At 44.3% G+C, this 20,403-nt stretch overlaps 1 protein-coding gene across 1 annotated transcript in view; it reads left to right on the top strand.

The window, feature by feature from the left end:
• LOC122800223 (protein NO VEIN-like) overlaps positions 1 to 16,856 on the top strand; it is a 1,589,974-nt gene extending 1,573,118 nt beyond the window's left edge. Inside the window, exon 30 of the mRNA XM_044069716.1 lies at positions 16,789 to 16,856. Coding sequence (XP_043925651.1) covers positions 16,789 to 16,856 — 68 coding nt within the window. The remainder of the gene's footprint in view (positions 1 to 16,788) is intronic.
• Positions 16,857 to 20,403: the final 3,547 nt, after the last annotated feature.

Below are 20,403 nucleotides of genomic sequence, written 5' to 3'. Positions count from 1 at the left end.
AATTTTTTCCTTTTTTAAAAAAAACCTTTTTTCGGGGTTTTTTTCAAAAGGGTTTGCCCCCCCCCAACAGATCGGGAAGGAACCCCTTCCGGGCCCCAGTTTTTTTAACGGGGGAATCTTTTTCTTCTTTATTCTAGATTTATAGCAAAGTTTTTGCAGTTTTTCTGGATAGATTGTTTTTTTTTTGGGGGGGGGGGGTGGCTAGATAGCCTTTGTTTAGCTCAGCCTTTTGTTGTGTTTTTCTGCTTGATGAGATTTTCGTCTTTTAAGAGTGGCTGCTCTTAGGCCTTTGGCCGTGCCTTAGTTGTTTAAAAGAGTTCCTTATCCAGCTTACACTTATATTTAGTGTGTTTATATAGATAGTCTTTATAAAGTTCAGATTTATAGTTAGCTTTACAGTGTTTATATAGTTTTTGTAGAGTTTACTGTGTGTGTGTGCTGCAGTTATTTAGTGTGCTTAAATAATTGTGTTGGATTGTTCTGATTGGTGCATACTGTTGGTTTTGTGAGTATGGCTGATCAGAGAGAAAAACCGAAGTCAGGCTTTAAAAGGTGGCCAAAATGTGGGCAGAAAATGTCTATCACTGACACCCATATCAATTGTGTTTAATGCTTGAGGCCAGTTCGCTTCCAGGAGGATTGCTCTATCTATCATTCTTTTAGTAGCCAGGTATTGTTAGAGAGAAGAAGAAAGCTGGTGTATAGAGGCTTGCTGAAGACAGATTTTCAGGAGTCCTTGGACAAGGCTGACCAGATTTCCAAGTCATCGAAGGGGTTGCAGTCCTCCAAAGCTTCCTCAGAGCCCAAGTCATCAGCTCCGAGCCTTGCTGTAAAAGGTGCAGTCACCGGCTCCGGAGTCTTCAGAGCCATGCACAGAGCCGTTCCCCAGTTTTGGAGCTGGACTCAGAGATCTTAAGGTCACCCATTCTCCAATCGGTGGCTTCTTTGGTTCCTTCGACTTGAGGTTAATAACTTCCTTATCTCTGCAGTAGTGTTGAACTGGATCCTGGGACAAAACAGTTCAGTGCACTTCACATGATGTGGATGTGGACCGAGTGGTGCAGAGTCTTCTCAAGAACTCGGCACTGGCCAAATTATTATCGGCTTTGAAGCAAACGGTTTCGGGGCCTAAGACCATTGTACCTGCTGTGACGACTACGAGCTGAGCCGGGCCTTCGGAGCCGGGGGAGGGGGATCTGATGATTGTAGAGCCTTCGGAGCCGAGGCCTGTTCCAGTGCTATTGGCTCCGTCAACCCTGATTTCTTCGGTGCTGTTTGAAGAGTCTGAAAGCCAACACTCTCTGGTCGGCTCCATTGGGGGGAGAGTTGAACTGATGCTTCGGTTCCGACCCTTTCTCTCGGAGTGTCGGCGCTGATGAGCTCGGCTCCTTTCTCTGGGTCGGAGCCCACTGTCTCAGTGCCAGGGAGTTTCCCGTCTTCTTCGGAACTGGCAGCTTCTTCGGGTCGTAGCAGTGGAGCCTTCGATGCTATGAGGAGGGTTATGTCTTCCAAGACACGCACGTCTTCAGGGCCCTCCTCCCCTAAAGTGCCGATTTCTGCCTCTACATCGCAGGTCTCTGTGAAGCGTCGAGACCGAGAGCCTCCGGTAACCCCATTGGGTGACCCATGTTCTACTGAGACCTCACCAGAAGCCCCCACTGATGAGGTTCCCAGGAAGAAACTTTGCAAGAGGAGGCATTTTGACTCCCCGCAGGAGTCTCTTACATCAGACACCGACTTAGAGGAGTCAGAAGGGTCCCCCTCGGAGGATATCTTCTTTGATGATATCCTTGAGCTCCTTAAGCAGAGGGGTGACTTGGCAGACTATTAGCCCTATTAAGGGTGAGTTGGTGCTGCTGAAGGCATTTGGGTCTCAACCTTCCACCTCCTGAGTGACTTTGCCCTTCGATGAACTGATGGAATTGGTTGCTCGAAGGGCACGGGAATCTCCTGATACTATGGAACCTGTTCCTCGGAGGCCCAAGAAGTTTATTACTTTTCCCCAAGATAAGGTGTTCCTCACTAAGGGAGTGCCGGTTGATGCCATGGTCGTGGCGGCGGCCACCAAGATGATGTCTGAAACCTCTTCTACTGTCCATCCCCCTAATAGAGATTCCAGGACTATGGACAGGTATGGGAAATGCATCTTTAGTTCTGCGAACTCTGCTATGCGATTGCTCAACTACTTGACTCATTTTACCCGTCTTCAAAGAGATCTCCTAAAAGAGCTCAGAGATACTCTGCAGGGTAGTACAGATGGAGGTGTCTCTGAGATGGTGACAGCCCAGCTTAATACCCTTAATTCTATAGTTAACTTGTCCATGCGGCTCATTTCCTATGCACCCAATGGTTCGAGTCGGGCAGCAGGTTCAGCAATAGCTCTTAGGAGACATTCCTGGATGCGCCTATGCTCCTTTGCAGAAGTTTTCAAGTCTTATTTCCTTAACACCCCATTCGATGGCTCGTCTCTTTTCTGACCCAAAGTCAAAGAGATTCTCACTATGTGTGAGCAAGATGTCTGCCATAGGAGTTCGTTTTTCCACTCCTACTAGACCATACCCCAAAGGGCAGAAAGGTGGAAAAATGTGGTTCAGGAAGTCCCAAGGAGCTTTCCAGAACACATGTAGTGAACCCCCCTCAAGGGGCAGAGGAGGGGGGTAATAATGGAAGATGCCACTTCGGCGGCAGATGGGGTCCGCAAAACCAGGGCAACAGGGATCAGTTCTTTGGTAAGCCCTACCAGCACTCCTGAAAGGAGGCCCAACTGTCCTACTCTGGAGGCAGTTGGGTGTCACTTGTCTTTGTATCCGGATGCCTGGCTAGGAATTACAAAAGATTCTTGGGTACAAAGCATTGTTACCAGAGGTTACATCATCCCATTCTCAGCACCCCCACCTGTTCGAAAGAAAATCCCAGATGTTCAACCCAGTCTCATGGATCAAGCAGCCATTGAAATCCATAGGCTGCAGGAAAAGAGAGTCATCCAGCCATTCCCAGCAGACCAGATAGGATCCGGAACTTACTCCAGATTCTTTTTATTTCCAAAGAAAATGGGGGACTGGAGGCCCATCTTGGACCTCAGCAGACTCAACACATTCGTAAAGAAGGAGAAGTTCCGGATGGTCACGCTTCAATCGTTTCTTCTGTTCCTAGGAACGGGCGATTGGATGTGCTCTCTAGATCTCAAGGATGCATACTATCATATCAAAATGGCCAGACCATCCAGAGATCACTTGCGTTTCCGGCTGGGAGCCAGTCACTACCAATTCTGAGCACTACCCTTAGGCCTCACAACAGCCCCCAGAGTGTTTACCAAATTCATGGCAGTGGTTACTGCTCATCTGAGGTGTCTAGGATTCCGAGTGTTTCCGTATCTGGATGACTGGCTCCTTACTGCCACCTCCAGGCATCAACTAATTCTGTCCAGGGATCACACACTCAGTCTCTGCTCTCAGGGATAACTATAAATTTCGACAAGTCTGAGTTGTCGCCATCGCAGCGTATCTCCTTTATTGGAGCAGAATTAGACACCACCAACGCCACAGTAAAATTGCCTCTGGACAGAATAGCCACTCTTCTAAACCAGGTATTGGACATTCTGCATAGAAAAAAAGTACCAGCCTCTCACGTATTGACACTACTAGGTACCATGGCAGCTACACTCTTAGCAGTTCCTCTGGAGAGTATGCATATGAGGATTCTAAAGTGGTTGCTCTTCACCCAGTGGTCTTACCAACAACTTCCGATGTCATTCTTAATAATGATTGCAGACCCAAGAAGGATCTTCGTTGGAGATTGACCAGCCACCAGATTACAGTAGGTCGACCATTTGTTTCTCCCCCACCGTCAGCCATGGTGACCACGGACGGTTCTCTGATAGGGTGGGGGGTGGGCTTTTTCAGGGAAGAACAGCCCAAGGCACCTGGTCAGAAACAGAGTCACAGTTGCACATCAGTGTTCTGGAGCTGAGAGTGGTACTTTTGGTGTTGCAGCACTTCCATGACTCTCTTCCTCTGGGGACGATTGCGATCCAGACAGACAAACATGTCTGTGGTCTGGTACATCAACAAGCAAGGGAGAACCAAGTCTTACCCCCTTATGTTGAGAGGCCTTGATAATTTCAGTGGGTGATGTCCACCGGGCACTTTCTGATAGCAATGCATATCCCGGGGAAATCCAACGTGATCGCGGACAAACTGAGCAGAGCCATTTTCTTACCGCACGAGTGGTCTCACAAAGACGAGGTTGCGGAGATGATTTTCCACAGATGGGGCCAGCCTTGCTGCAACCTGTTTGCATCCCCTATGAATGCCAAATGCAGAAGTTACTTTGTTCTGAATCCCCCACCAGGGGACAGCCCAAGGGACTCGCTCGTGCACAATTAGACCTTGGGACTCCTATATGCCATTCCACCAAGACCACTGGCTAATTCCGAAATTCTTACAGAAAGCCAAAGCCCTGGGAAAGACTGTAATCTTAATAGCCCCTTTTTGGCCTCAACAATTTTGGTTTCCCTTCCTTCGACTGTATCAATTGGAGGAACCTTGGATTCTGGACCCAGTTCCAGATCTGCTGACACATTCATCAGGGGCCCTTCATCCCTCTCTTTGTTCACTTAGACTGACAGCTTGGCGGCTCCGATTCCCAGCCTAGCCAGGTCACACGACTTTTCCTCTGAGGTACAGCATATTCTTGTATCTTCTCATATACCTTACACTAGAAAGTTATGTGCCAGCAAATGGAAGCAATTTGCATTTTGGGCCTCCCAGAATAATATTGATCCTTACGTTGCCCCGATTGCTAGTATTCTGGAATTTCTGTCTAAGCTTTTTCATGAAGGTGCTGCAGCTGCCGCTATAAGCGTTCAATTGGCTGCAATTTCGAATTTCCACCTTAGATCTGAAGGTTCTAACCTAATGTCTCACAGACTATGTAGGGCCTTCTTAAAGGGTACCATTCATCTTAAGCTGCCTGTTAGACGACCTTTTACTCTTTGGAATCTAAATTTTGTGCTGTCACAAATTATTCTCCTTCCCTTTGAGCCCGCATCATCCTGCCATTTAAAATTTCTCTCTTGGAAAACAATTTTCTTGGTAGCTATTACCTCAGCACGTAGAGTGTCCGAGCAATCTATCAAACCCCCGTATTTGGTGTTTCACCCTGACAGAGTGTCACTGAGAACTAATCCTTCCTTCCAAAGTTGTGTTCAGATATTAACCTGAATTAAACTATCAAACTTCCGACCTTTATCAGTAACCATTCTAACAAGTTGGAGTACATGTTGCATAAGCTTGATGTTCACAGACAATTGAGATTCGATTTGGACAGAACAAAAGAATTTAAGAAATCTGAACAACTCTTTGTTTCTCTTGCTGACACTAAGAAAGGTCTACCAGTGTCTAAAATTACCCTTTCCAAATGGTTAACTGACTGCATTAAATTTACGTACTCCTCAGCGAGCCAACCATTAGAGCATGGTGTGAAAGCGCATTCCACTTGGGCTGTTTCCACCACTTTTGCTTATGCGGCTCTATTGCCTTTGGACACTATATGTGCAGCTGCCACTTGGTCTAAGCCCCATACCTTTGTCACTCATTACAAAGTGGACAGGGCCTCCAGGGACGGGGCTTCCTTTGGTTCCACTGAACTCCAGAAAATATTCCCGTGAGCCACCCAGGATTAGGGTGCTTGGGGACGCTAACCATGTGTAAGAATGAAGGCGTGATGAACAACTCACATAGAACATTATGGTAAGTACAGAACTTCTTTTTAGCTTGCTTCCTGCCTAATATTACAAGTGTTGACAGAGTTAGAAAAGTGAAAGATTTGTTCTGAATAGTAAGTTCCATCATGGTGTTTGGAACTCATGGCTTATACGGAAGTCATAAACAAGCAGTTTTGAGATCTTAGCAAAATTAATGCTATAGTGTTTATTTTTAGTTGGTCATGGCAGTTTTCTAATGGTTAGAATAATGTTGCTTTTACTGAAAAAAGGGTATAAAGGGTGTTGATTCTTGCAATTCAAGGAAACAGGATCTTGACTTCTTAGTCCTCCACGTGCATGTCTTTCTGTGCAGTAAAGGAGGTGGTGGTTCACTGCTGAACCGACTCATAAAAGTTTTTTGGTACCTTAACAATGGACGCCTTCTGAATATCTTGGAAAGGGATCTTTCTCTATGCATCTCTCCCTTCCCTCTTATTCAGAAAGTCCTACTGAAGATTCTGCAGGACAGACCAAAAATCTTGTTGGTAACCCCCTTTTGGCCAAGACATCACTGCTTCCCCCTCCTTCTGCATTTAGCCAAGAGCAATCACCACAGTTTACCCACAGAGTGGACCTTCTCACACAGGACAAGGGATCTGTAATCCATCCACACTGGCAATCTCTGCACCTCACCCTGGGGGTCATAGAATTTTAATCCCTTACAGACACCTATGTAATGCGGACATGCTCACAGTCCTGCAGGAGGCCAGGAAACCTAATACCAGGAGATATTATGTGTCCAAATGGAAGAAATTCTTCATATGGTGTTTTCAGAGGCAGTTGGACCCATTACAGAGCCAAGTCCCTCTGGTACTGTCCTACCTGTGTGAACTTTTGCAGACAGGATTAGCATACTCCTCCATCAAGGCTCATCTGTCTACTATCTCAACTTGTCTGCCTCTGGAACCTCCTCTGGCTTCCAGACTACCTGCAATGTTGTTTTTAAAAGGAGTGCTGCATCTCAAGCCCCACAGGAAACCCATTCCCCCTCCCCGGGATCAGAATTATGTCTTAGAGAAGCTCACTGTGCCCTCCCCCCCTTTGAACCAGCAAAGGCTTCTCCGAAATACTGCATATGGAAACAGTACTCCTACTGGCCTTGACATAGGCTAGAAGAGTGTGAGCTACAAGCTCTCATGGCCATTCCCCCCTTTCTCCTATTCAACAAAGATAGGGCAACCCTTAAGACCATTTCATCCTTCATGTCCAAGGTGGCTAATGAGTTTTCCTTAAACAAAGCCATCCACCTCCCCACCATCTTTGCTCACCCACAAAGTGGCAGTGAGAAAGTCTTGTACTCCCTTGCTGTGCACGGACAGCTTAGGTTCTACCTGGACAAATCTAAGTCCTTCAGGAAGTGTGACCAGTTGTTTGTCGCTTTCCACCCCAGAGCCCTGGAGAAAGCCATATCGAAACAATCTCAGCGTGAATTTCCTGGGCAGTTACCTTCTGCAATGCACACCATGGGAAATCTTTGGAATCCAAGGTTAAAGCACACTCCACTAGGGCTGTGGCCTCTTCTGGAACCTTCTTTAAAGGTCTGGACACCTCTACCATTTTAGAGGCAGCCACTTGAACATCTGTCCACACATTCCCCAAACATTACAAACTTGATAAAATCTCTTGGTCCAGGGCTGGATTTGCCAGGGCTATACTCCATGGATTCATAGAGAATTCCTCCAAGCCACCACCCTCTTCCTCACACTGAGCTTTGGCACTCACCCAAGAGTACAGAATACTGTAACATGTGAATAGGACGACAAAGAATAGTTGTGTAAAATCTTACCATAACCATAGATGTTCATAGTGTTTCACTATTGCAGTCCTAACAAACGGGTTATCCGGCTCCCAGTATCCCTCAGTTGGCCAGAATACCAAAGATAAGTAAAAATAACGTTGGCTGCCGTCTGTTGTAAAGGACGTCAGGGCGTCTGGTACAAAAGGAGGCAGCTGACGTCACTTCCTCAGTCTTCCTTGCCATGGAGCCCGAAGCAGAAGCTTTTCATGCACGAGTGCCGGTCGGCAGTTTACCTTTGTTGGCTCCGACTACAAAGAGTTGAATTCTACTACAGCTAAGTACCCCATTGGGGATCCTCTTTTCTTGCTTTAACGAATGTCAGAAAAAGTTAATAATTGCCTTACCTGTGGAAAGCAGATTCCCCATAGAGACTTTCATTCCTATTGCATTATGTGTTTAGGCCTTGATCACGACATTCCCAATTGTAATCTTTGTGCCTCCTTTAATCCGCGTACTAGCCGTCGTCGGGCTAAGATTTTGGCTAAGCATTTCAGAATTTGGCCTAAGTTTGTTGGTATGGCGTCCGCCGGTTTTCAGGCTTCGGATATTCCGAAAAAGTGTAAGGACAAGGACCGAGACAGGCCTCAGAAAACTAAGTCCTCGAATGAGGTTAAGTTGGTCATCAGTCAGGTGGGAGCCAGTGAGACGCTTTTGTAGTCCGCAGATGTACAACCGCAGGCCTTGATGGAGTCCAAGTCCCTTAGGCCATCAGCCTCCAGTTTGTCTTCCGTCCTGTTGCCTCTTCTGCTGGAGCTGGTACTGCTAAGCTGACTTTGGGGTCCGAGGGCTCAGCTTTACGCTCCGACAGCAAACTTCTTTCTTCCACTCCTGCTGTTTCTTTGGCAGTTGCCAGGCCTCAGGGAAGCCTTCCATTCGTAAGCTGGTGAAAAAGCAGGCTTCAGTTCCTTCTAGTTCCCCTCAATCCCAAATGGTTAAAATGGCTAATGATTTGTTAACTCTTATTCGGGATTCTCAGCCTCATTCTCCTAAAAGGAGTAGGGATGTTCCTCCTGAGGTTTTGTCCTATTCAGGATCAGATTCTTCCAGCATTTCTGCTGATGAGGAATTTTCTCAGGCCTTTTCTCCCTTTGAGGATTCAGATGCAGAAGAGTCCATCCCTTCAGCCTCTCCTCCAGAAGATTTCTCTTTTGGTGACGCTTTAAATACCCTTGGGGAAATTTTAAATGGGAAAGCCAGGATTATCCCCAATCTAAGAAACGGATTAGGGAGTTTCTGGATCTACCCGAGCATAAGTCTCTGGCTATTCCCCCTGTGTTGGAAGTTGTTGATGTTTTTCTGGAAAATTCCTTGTCTCCAAATTCAGTTCCCTCTGCTTTCAGGAAACCTGACAAGGTACTACAGAGTCCCTGATTCTCATCTATTTATTTTCAGGAACCCATTGGTGGATCCAGAGGTTATTTCTCAGGGCCCTAAAGGAGTTATGGCCACTGTTGCCAGGAATCCTGTTCTTTCAGACAGGGAATCTAGGAACCTTGATAGGTGGGGCAAGAAAGTTTATACCTCTGCCACCCTAGCTATTAGGGCTACCATTTGACTTTTTCATATGCTGAAGTACCAACAACACACCTTGGAGGCTGTTAAGTCTAAGATTGCAAGTGTACCTTTTTTGGCAGAGAGTAAAGACGTGCAGGATTTGTTGAATTCCGCCACTCTGGTCAATAAGCATTCCTGGCATTGTGGATGTCCTTCAAGAATGCAACTGCAGTCATAACATATGGGTTGTCCTGCCTCAGGCAGCCCTCGGTCGGCCGGATTCCAAAGTCTGGGTCTGGCGTCGGCTGGTGTCGCCTCCTCTCCGACGTCAGAGCGGCTGGAGTATAAAGGCATCGGCCGACGCCATCTTCTTCAGTCTTTCTTGCCGCGCGGTGCCCGAAGCAGAAGCAGTTCGCAAGTGCCGGTCGGACAGCTCCTGTGTTTTCAGTACCGAAGTCATCTAAAAGCTAAGTACCCGCTGGGAACATTTTTCTTGCCTCAGCCGATGTCAGAACAAATTGAGAAAGTTAATAATTGTTTGTCTTGTGGTAAACAAATACCTCATAAGGACTTCCATTCTTACTGCCTTCCTTGCCTGGGCCCAGACCACGACGTCTCGGCCTGTGCTTGCTTTAATAAGCGCACTCTCAGGCGCCGGGCAGAATTTGCCGAAGACTTTTTCGGCGAATCTTTCGCATATATCATGCCGTCGGATCAACCGACAGCTCAGTCTACCAAAAAACGCAAGGACCGGGACCGACATCCTCGGCCCGCGCCCTCCACCGATGCAACTCCTAAACCCTCCGCTAGTGTTTCGGTCCCTTCGGAAGTGGTAATTCAACCGCTCCAGGCCGACGACACAGCGTTAACACGTCCTTCGGTTTTGGAGACCTCTCCGGTGCCGGTTGTTGATTTTCCTCCGGAAACTGAAGTTCTGGATCTACCCGAAACCATCCCTGTAGATAAGGTTACTCCTGCACGTGGGGCTGCTAGGCCTCCTGTTTCCATGTCCATCAAGGCCTTTGCACGTGCTAAGGCCGCCAGCCAGGCCAAGGCCCATCCTAAACCTGCTGCCCAGGCCCCTTCTTCTGATAAACAGATCATGTCTCTTGCTGTAGATCTTATTTCTCTTATCAGGGGGTCTCAGCCTCATCCAGACAGAGGTTCTCAGCCACCTGCAGAGAAAAGGCCCAGAACTGAGCAGACTGACTACCTCTCTTCAGATGAAGCCTCTGGGGATTCTGAGCATTCAGATACCCAAGAAGAATCCTTCCAGGCCTATGAAGATTCGGATGCTGAGGAATCAATTCCCTCTGCCTCTCCTCCAGAGGATTTCTCGTTTGGTGAAGTCCTACACTCTATGAGGGAACATTTCAAATGGCAGGGTCAGGAATTCTCTGATTCCAGGAAGAGACTACGAACCTTCCATAAGCTTCCCCAGCACAGACCTTTAGCTATTCCTCCAGTTATGGATGTTTTGGATGATGTTTTCTCCGACTCCAGTGCTGACCCTGATTCTCTTCCCCCCTGCTCCTGTCAAGCCAGCAGATATTATAGGGTCCCTGACACTCACAAACATCTCTTTAAGGCCCACTCTGTGGATCTAGAAACTATTTCACAGGGCCCCAAGGGAGTGGCTACATCCACTGCCAAGAATCCACTGCCAGCGGATACTAGGTCCCTGGAGAGATGGGGTAAAAAAGTTTATACCTCCACCACCCTAGCCATGAGGTCACTTAATTGCCTTTTTCATATGTTTCAGTACCAGGATTTTTTACTGGATGATTTACAGAAAAAATCTGCCTCTCCTGAGCCTATTGATAGAAAGGCATTGCAGGATCTAATACATAACACTCAGCAGGTTAACAATCATTTTCTTCAGTGTGGTTATGATGCATTGGAGGCTTCATGTAGGGCAGCTATGACTGGGGCTGTGATACGTAGACATGCTTGGTTAAAAGATCAGCCACTGCCAGACCATGTCAAAGTAAAGTTACTTGATGTACCTCTGGAAAAACAGAAGCTTTTTGGTGCTAATGCACAAGATGTGTTGAAGTCCATTGAGGAAAAAGCTAAGTCAGTACAGACAGTCAAGGATTTCCTCCAGGTTCAGCCACCCAGATTCAGCAGAAACTGGCCTTCAAAGAATTGGTCCTTCCCAGACTCTGACAAGTTTCAAAGGGGAAAAAGCAGGCGTGCCCGAGGTAGAGGGCAATACCGAGGCTCCTACAGGGGCCGCCAATGGCAACCTCCAAATCAAAGAAGTGGCGCAGGCAGCCCAGCTGCACCACAAGGACAATCACAATGACTTGACGTTCATACCACCTACAAAGGCTCAAAGAGAAGCACCTTTGGGCGGAAAATTATCCTTATTCTCAAAAAACTGACATATCTTAACCAAGGACAAATGGATTCTGGATTTAATAGACAAGGGTTACAGATTCCACTTCCATACTTTACCAATAAGACAAGGCATGCCAAACCTGCCGCATCATCAAAGGGCAGAGGCACTCATTCAAGTTTCAAAGCTGTTAAGTATAAAAGCAATAGAAAAGGTTCCTCCTCACGAACTAGGCCAGGGATTTTACTCAAGACTGTTCCTTGTTCCAAGAAAAGAAAACAAATGGAGGCCTATACTGGACTTGTCTACTCTAAATGCCTTTCTCATTGTGCCAAAGTTCAAAATGCTGACGTTGCAGCAACTCCTTCCCATGCTGGGCAAGCGGTCTTGGCTGGTCACTCTGGACCTCAAGGAGGCATACCTGCATGTCCCAATCAGACAGAGCTGCAGAAGATACCTCAGATTTCTTGCAGGGACAGAGCATTATCAATTCTCAGCATTGCCGTTTGGCTTATCTACTGCGCCCAGAGTGTTCATGAAATGCCTGGCATCAGTAGTGGCACACTGCAGACTCCAGGGGATTCAAATATACCCCTACCTGGACGACTGCCTCATACAAGCAGACAACAAACAAACCTTAATAGCAAACTTGGACTATGTCATTCAATTACTGCAGGCCTTGGGATACACAGTCAACATTCAGAAATCAAGACTACTGCCATCCCAACAGATTATTTTCCTAGGAGCCAAACTGGACACAGAAACACAAATTTCCTACCTCACAGAGGAAAAACAACAGCAGTTGCCAGAGTACTTCAAAGGCCTAGCAAAGCTGTCCCAGCTGACTGCAAGGAAAATCCTGCAGGCCCTGGGATTCATGGCATCTTGCATTCTTCTGATACCCTTGGCAAGACTTCATATGAGAAAGCTGCAGTGGTACTTAAAAAGCTTATGGTCCCAACCCAGCCAAAGCCTAGAGGACATAATCCCACTCATTCCATGTCTGCAAAAAGAATTTTTGTGGTGGGCTCAAGCAAGTCAGTTAAACAAAGGCATGTCTTTCAACAGACCTCAAGCAGGCCAAATGATTACAACAGACACCTCAGATCATGGATGGGGGGGCGCACATGGACGGCAGATGCATTCAAGGTCAATGGACACCAAGGGAAAGACATCTGCATATAAACCAAAAAGAGATGTTGGCAGTGATACATGCAATCGAGACTTTCGAAAAATAACTACAACAAGGACATTTGCTAAAAAGGAAGACAACACCACGGTCATGTGGTATATAAACAAGCAGGGAGGCACTCATTCTTATCCCCTCTGCAGACTAACAATGATTCTCTGGGAAAAATCCCTGAGCCTGAAGATACATTTGCAATCCCAGTTTGTGCCAGGCAAGGACAATGTGCTGGCGGACAAGCTGAGCAGAAATTTCTTGGATCCGCACGAATGGATGCTGCATCCTCACATTTTCTCACAAATAACAAAGACATGGGGAAGACCGGGCATAGATCTCTTTGCTTCTCACATGAATCATTACCTGGAAAAGTTCTGTACAAGGACCCACCATCCTCTAGCCTGGAAAACGGATGTTCTCTCCTTCAGCTGGAATTCCCTAAAAATTTATGCATTCCCTCCTCTACCACTGCTGACCAAGGTGATACAGAAGAGCAAAGCAGAACAGCCAACAGGCATTTTGATAGCTCCAGACTGGCCAAGGCAGCACTGGTACCCATTGCTGTTGAGCATAACTCGGACCAAACCGTGGCCTCTGCCCCTATGGCCTCTGCTTCTAACACAACACAATTACAGGACTGTTCATCAAAGCCTGAAAACATTACATCTGACAGCCTGGAGGTTACCATAGCTCCTTCCACTACCTCTCTTTCCAAAAAAGTTCAAGAGATTTTATTGGAAGCACGCAGACCTTCCACCAGAAAAACCTATTCAGCCAAGTGGAAGAGATTCAGCATCTGGAATGCCAACAGGGGTCAGGATACAACAGTACTGAGTATACATCAGATATTGGAATACTTGGCAGAATTGTTTCATACTGGTGTCTCATATTCTTCCATAAAGATTCATGCCTCAGCAATCACAGCAAAATACAATTGTGATCCACCAGTGTTTTCACATCCTTTGCTAAGACGGTTCCTAAGAGGGATAAAGAATATCAAACCTCCCATAAAATCGCCAGTACCTGCATGGGACCTCAATTTAGTTTTGGAAAAACTAACTCTTACTCCCTTTGAGCCAGCAGCTTCAGAAATGCAATTTCTAACAAGGAAAACAGTTTTTCTATTGGCAGTCACATCAGCAAGAAGAGTCTCGGAGATACAGGCACTCATGGCAGTACCTCCTTTCCTCATTTTTCATCAGGACAGAGTCTCTCTAAGAACCAATCCTTCATTCATGCCAAAAGTAATCTCCAGGGTGTCTCTAAATCAAGCTATACACCTGCCTACTTTCTTCCCCAATCCTCAAAACAAGGGGGGAAAACTACTGCATACTTTGGACATACACAGGCAACTACGGTACTACTTGGACAGAACTAAAGCCACCAGGAAGTCTGACCAACTGTTTGTAGCCTATGCTGTTGGAGTACAAGGAAAAGCAATCTCCAAACAAACAATTTCAAAATGGATTGGACACTGCATCAGATTCTGCTATTCTTTCCATGGAAAAGGTGTGCCAGCCAATATTAGGCCACATTCCACCAGAGCTATAGCCACATCCACAGCTTTCCTAAGAGGAGTGGCTACAAAGGACATTCTAGAGGCTGCTACATGGAGCTCCGTGCATACATTTACCAAGCACTACAACCTGCCTTTATACTCCAGATCCCGAGCAGGCTTTGCTTTGGCAGTCCTGCAGGGCATTTTAGCTACACCATCCCTTTCTTAGTTCCATCCACCCCCAGCTTGGCTATGGTATTCAACCCATATGTTATGACTGCAGTTGCATTCTTGAAGGACATAGTACAGTTTTGTACCTACCATAAATGTAGATGTCCGATAGATATGCAACTGCAGTCGGATTTTCCCACCCTCCTACCCCTCTGCAACTTTCTTTATGGGTCCACTTCCCCCTTTTTCTATTAGCTGGGGGTATCTCCTATGGTGTATCTGTTTATTGCTGTTGTGCATGTTTGGAATTGTTTATCCATTCACCAAATTTAGCCTTCCTAGGAGGGCACCTGACATCTGGGGCAAGAAACACTGAAGAAGATGGCGTCGGCCGATGCCTTTATACTCCAGCCGCTCTGACGTCGGAGAGGAGGCGACACCAGCCGACACCGGACCCAGACTTTGGAATCCGGCCGACCGAGGGCTCCCTGAGGCAGGACAACCCATATGTTATGACTGCAGTTGCATATCTATCGGACATCTACATTTATGGTAGGTACAAAACTGTACTTTTTGACTTCCTTGAGGCGTCCAGCAGGGCAACGGCTACTGGATCTTTTATTAGAAGGCATGCTTGGCTCAGAGAACAGCCTCTTCCAGAACCTGTCAAGGCTAAGCTTTTGGATGTAACTTTGCATAAAGACAATCGTTTTGGCAGCAAAGCTGAGGAGGTGCTTAAGATGGAGTATAAGCCCAAGTCCATGCAAACTGTTAAAGATTTTCTGCAAGTTCAACCCCCTTGCTTTAGCAGGAATTACCCTTCCAAGAGTTGGACCTTTCCTGATACCAGCAGACAGAACTGTTCCAGGACTAGGTGTTACAAATCTTCCAGGGGGCAGACAGCTTACCCCTCAAAGGTCTAGGCGATGGCAGGCATCCACTTTTAAGGTGGGAAGCTCCAAGCCTGCATCTCATTCAAAACACTCTCAATGACTTTTTACAATTTCTGCCTGTTCTTGCTTGCCTGGAGAGTCCTTTAGGGGGAAGGTTGGCCCTTTTCTCAGATGTCTGGGCCTCCATCACAAACGACAAATGAGTGCTCAGAACAGTATCCCTGGGGCACAAGTTTTCTTTCCGCACCTTACCAGCTCCCAAGGAATTCCCAGACTTTCCTCCAAACCAAAAGGCAGAAGTAGAAAAACAAATTTTGTCTTTGTTTCATCTGGGAGCAATAGAATTAGTTCCTGCTCAGCAGGTAGGCCAGGGCTTTTATTTCAGGCTTTTCCTAGTTCCAAAAAAAGAAGGCACCTGGTGTCCTATCCTAGATATTTCCATTCTGAACTCTTTTCTCGTAATTCCAAAGTTCAAAATGCTCACTCTGCATCAGTTGCTACCAATGCTAGAAAAGTATTCCTGGCTGGTAACCTTGGATCTCAAAGTGGCTTATCTGCACATCCCTATCGCTTATCTGCGCATCCCTATCAGGGAAAGTTGCAAGCAGTATCTTCGTTTCAGAGTGGGCAAGCAACATTATCAGTTCTCTGTGCTGGCCTTTGACTTATCTACTGCTCCCAGAGTCTTCACGAAGTGCCTGGCCCCAGTCATTGCTTCTTGCAGGCAGAAGAAAACTCAGATTTACCCTTACTTGGACGACTGTCTGATTCAAGCAAGTTCTCAGGAGCAGCTACTAAAGGATCTGGAATTTGTAAAGACTCTTCTCTCTTCCCTGGGTTACACTTTCGTTACACTTTCAACGAGGAAAAATCAAAAATGGTACCATCCAAGGAGATAACATTCCTGAGAGCGAGTCTGAACAGCTGCCCAGATGATACATCTCACCCAGGAGAAGCAGACAGCTCTTTCAGTTTACTTCAAGGAGTTGGCAAGCCTGTCCCAGCTCCCTGCAAGGAAATACCTGCAAGCTCTTGGGATACATGGTGTCTTGCATTCTCATGATTCCATATGCAAGACTGCAAATGAGGAAATTGCAGTGGTACCTCAAGAACATTTGGTGTCAACACACACAGGACCTGGTTATGATGATCCCTCTGCTTCCATCTCTGCAGATGGAGTTTTTTGTGGTGGGCAACGGCCTGTTTGCAAAACAAAGGCATGCCCTTTCAGACACCACCTGCCACTCAAGTTCTGACTACAGACTCATCAGACTACGTCTGGGGAGCACACCTCGATGGCAGATAAATACAGGGACGGTGGAACGCCCAGCAGATGCACATTCACATAAATCTAAAGGAGTTGATTGCAGTTCAACAGGCCTTACTAGCCTTCAAGCACCTTCTTTCTCCAGGGACCTTACTTGTCAGGTCAATACGCTGAAATAAATCCAAATCCAAAACCACGACTGTTGAGTAAAAAACCTTTATGTAAACACCACAAAGCTTTCAGGTTAAACAACCCTTTCTCAATGCATAACATAAGGTATAATAAACACGCCTATTTAAATACACAATACATATGTGTTTATTATACCTTATGTTATGCATTGAGAAAGCTTTGTAAGTTTTAAGGTTTTACTCAACAGTCGTGGTTTTGGATTTGAATTTGGATTTATTTCAGCGTATTGACTTGTGTATGAACTCTCTTTATTAAGTTGAGTTTTGTCTCAGCCTATTGCCATTTATTGCAGCCTATTACATTGAATAATGGACTCTCAGAATCGGCTAAAGTTTCTTTTTGATAAAGAAACCAATCCTCTCCTACAGATGACATCGAATAATGTGGCAACTACAGGTATGGAACCTGCTCCAACTATGAATACAGTAGACTTTGAGCGTCAGATACAAGTTTTAGAGAGAAAAGTGGGAGCCTTTAAGCGCTTACAATGGCAGCGCTTTAGTTTTGATGCCTATATAAAACAAGGCATAGCTCCGCGTGGCCTAAGAATTGTAAAGATGCCGTCATACGGCAATACATACCCCGAGTTACTTAAACAATGGCAGTGTCTAAATCTTCAGTTAAGTAAAGACTATATGCTATTAATGAATAATTTCTTTAGCAAAATAGAAGAAGAATTGAAAGCGGAAATTATTCTAAAAGAAGATGAAGTATTGTCTATGCCTGGTATCGCCAACATGCAATCGCTATATGATTCTATGATGGACAGACTAAGGTCGCTAGATGATCGGCTAGAGGTGGTGAAAAAAAGAAAATTACTGCGTGACATGGGCGATTATCAAATAGGGAACATTTTCTCCTGGCCCAAAAATGAAACGGCATATAAGCCTCTAGGTCGTAGAAATACATCCGTTAGTATTGCGAATAAGGAAATAATACACTCAACAGAGCAAACGTCTGTTAAGATACCTTTAGATTCACTAGATGACTTTCCAATACTAGTGAATACGTCTTGAAATTTACCGGCGAATGAAGGACATAATACTGCGCTTGGATTGGATGCTAACATCACGTAAAACGCTAGTAGCGCAAGATGGAGTACAGACTGTGGAACAGGCTACTATAGACAATCACGCCAAGTCGGGGAAAGAAGGGAAGGCGAATTCCTCGCCACATGTTTCTCAGAAAACTTTAACAAACTTCTTCATAAAACCATTTCAATTGCAACAAGCAGCACGCGTACAGGATAAGGAGAAGAATGATGTAGCCAGGTCAGCTTCGAGGGGAAGAACGAAATTTAGGGATGTAAATTCAGCAGTGGAAGCTAAACGAAAAAACGATAGCCCACCAAAACAGTCCAAACTAGCCAGAAGATGATGGCAGGTATTATCAATTTATCAGCTTTTCCTTTAACTTTGGAGCATATTGCTGTATTGGAGAAAGGACTGGGCTTTATACCTACTTGTAAAGAAGACATGGTAAAAGTATTAACAGATTTGAAACTATTTATCAGACTGATAGCATTAAAATTAATCTTTAAAAATGACAGCTATGATAGCAATTTATGTAAAAGACGCAGTATATTTATACCCTGTTATCCACCTGTCCTGATAGCATTTAATAATCTATGTGAGTCTGATATTCGACAAATTTATGCTTGTGAAAGAACTAATATAACTTTTAACACTACACACTCGGAGTATATGGCTATGAATGAGCTAAAGGATAATCCTAATATTATTATTAAGAAGGCAGATAAAGGAGGCTCTATAGTTATCATGGACAAATGTGTATATATACAATCAGTAATGTTACTACTTAGAGATGAAGCAGCATTTAAACAAATATCAATACTGGAAGTCAGGAAATGTATTAGTTATGTGAATATGTGTATATATGATCTCCAGTTGTCAAATGATATTACACTAGATTTGTTTCACTTTTTTACTGTTCCATGTCCTGTTATACCACAACTATATGGAGTTCCTAAAGTACATAAGTCTAAGGATAATCCCCCAATGAGACCAATTGTGTCTGGAAAGGGTTGGATAACTGAACCTATCTCCCTATATCTACAAAAGCAATTACAACCATTATTATCTAAATGTAAAACAGTCCTTAAAGATACATCTGATTTTCTGGCTAAGTTAAGACCGTGTTACTTGAATTTAAAGGAGCTAGATATAAATATTAATAATATATATATGGTAGTTATGGATATTAACTCACTATTCACGGTCATTCCCAATGATCATGGTATAGATTCAATAAGAAGCTTTTTAACACATTGCTCACAGTTTACGACTAGACATACAGAGAATATCTGTATGCTATTGGATCTAGTATTGAAGAATAACATCTTTCTTTTTGATAGTAATTACTACCTACAGCAAACAGGGGTAGCAATGGGTACACCGGTGGCAAACACATACGCCAACCTTGTACTTTACCAATGGGAGAAGACATACGTGAATGATGGTGAAAAATATCTGAATGATAACCTCATTTTTTATCAGAGGTTTGTAGATGACTGCTTTCTCCTTTGGAAAGGGTCTTTACCTGATCTTATGGAATATATTTCGTATCTAAATGATACAACTACCTTTTTGAAATTCAAGATAGAAGTCTCCAATACATCTATAAATTTCTTGGATATCACTGTTAAAAAGTATAATAATGGTATTGAAACAATGGTATTTAAGAAAGAGGTAGCATCTGGTAGATATTTACATGCAACCAGCATGCATGCACCTCATGTGTTTAAAGGCATAGTCAAAGCCCAAATGGCTAGGACTAGTAGACTTAACACTATGAATGAGGTATTTCTAAAACAGATTGATGAAACCTATGAAGATTTTATAAAAAGTGGTTATCCCATGGATTTGCTTTTGAATGTTGAAGAACATGTTATATTACACAGGGATACACTCTATAAACCTACTTTCCTTATGACATCTAATGAGGGGGGCACTTCTCGAAGAATATCACCAAGTAATGACTCTGAATTAAAATTCATTACCTCATTTACCCTATGACATACGCCATTAGGAATATAATAACTAAATATTGGAAGGTCTTACTAGCGCACAAAGAGATTAAACTGATAGTAGGAGATAGGCCCCAATTTAGCTATCGAAATATGAGAACATTAAAATGTATATTAGGGTTTAAGGACTTTAATAATGTAGGATTCATGTCAAATGTGACGACGAGGCTTGGTACATATGCTTGTCATAATTGTAGTTGTGGGGATATATTTAAGTATGTAAACAATAAATTACATCAGTCTGATATTGATATTTTTTATACAACCTGTATCAAAGAAAATATTCAAATTCTATGGCTATGGTACTTGTGCTACTAATTACGTAGTTTACTTAGCAACTTGTGAGAGATGCCCATCATTTTATGTGGGCAAAACTACAAGGAAACTCAGAGAGAATTATAGAGCATAAGTCTAATATTAGACTATGCAATGAAAATAATGCATTGTATAAGCATATACAAGCTCATGGAACTAATCATAGTTTTAAGTTTAGAATAATTGATCAGGTAACGGCAACGATTAGAGGAGGGGATTTGTCTAACCTCCTAGATCTCAGGGAATATGAATGGATAGTGAGACTCTCGGCCGACATAGATCCAGGTTTAAATGCTAGTGTATCATTAAAACCTATTCTGACAAAGATACAACACACTAGATTAAAGTAATTTCTATATATCTTAATGTATATTTTAAAATATATATTTTTTAAAGTTTATATTTTATATTATATGCTATTAAATACTTTGTATGTATTTT

Source organism: Protopterus annectens, chromosome 4.part0 (genome assembly GCF_019279795.1).
Source record: "Protopterus annectens isolate FY-2018-M chromosome 4.part0, PAN1.0, whole genome shotgun sequence".
Lineage (NCBI taxonomy): Eukaryota > Metazoa > Chordata > Ceratodontiformes > Protopteridae > Protopterus > Protopterus annectens.
The sequence above is the reverse complement of the archived record's forward strand: the minus strand, read 5'-3'. Positions and strand labels throughout refer to the sequence as shown.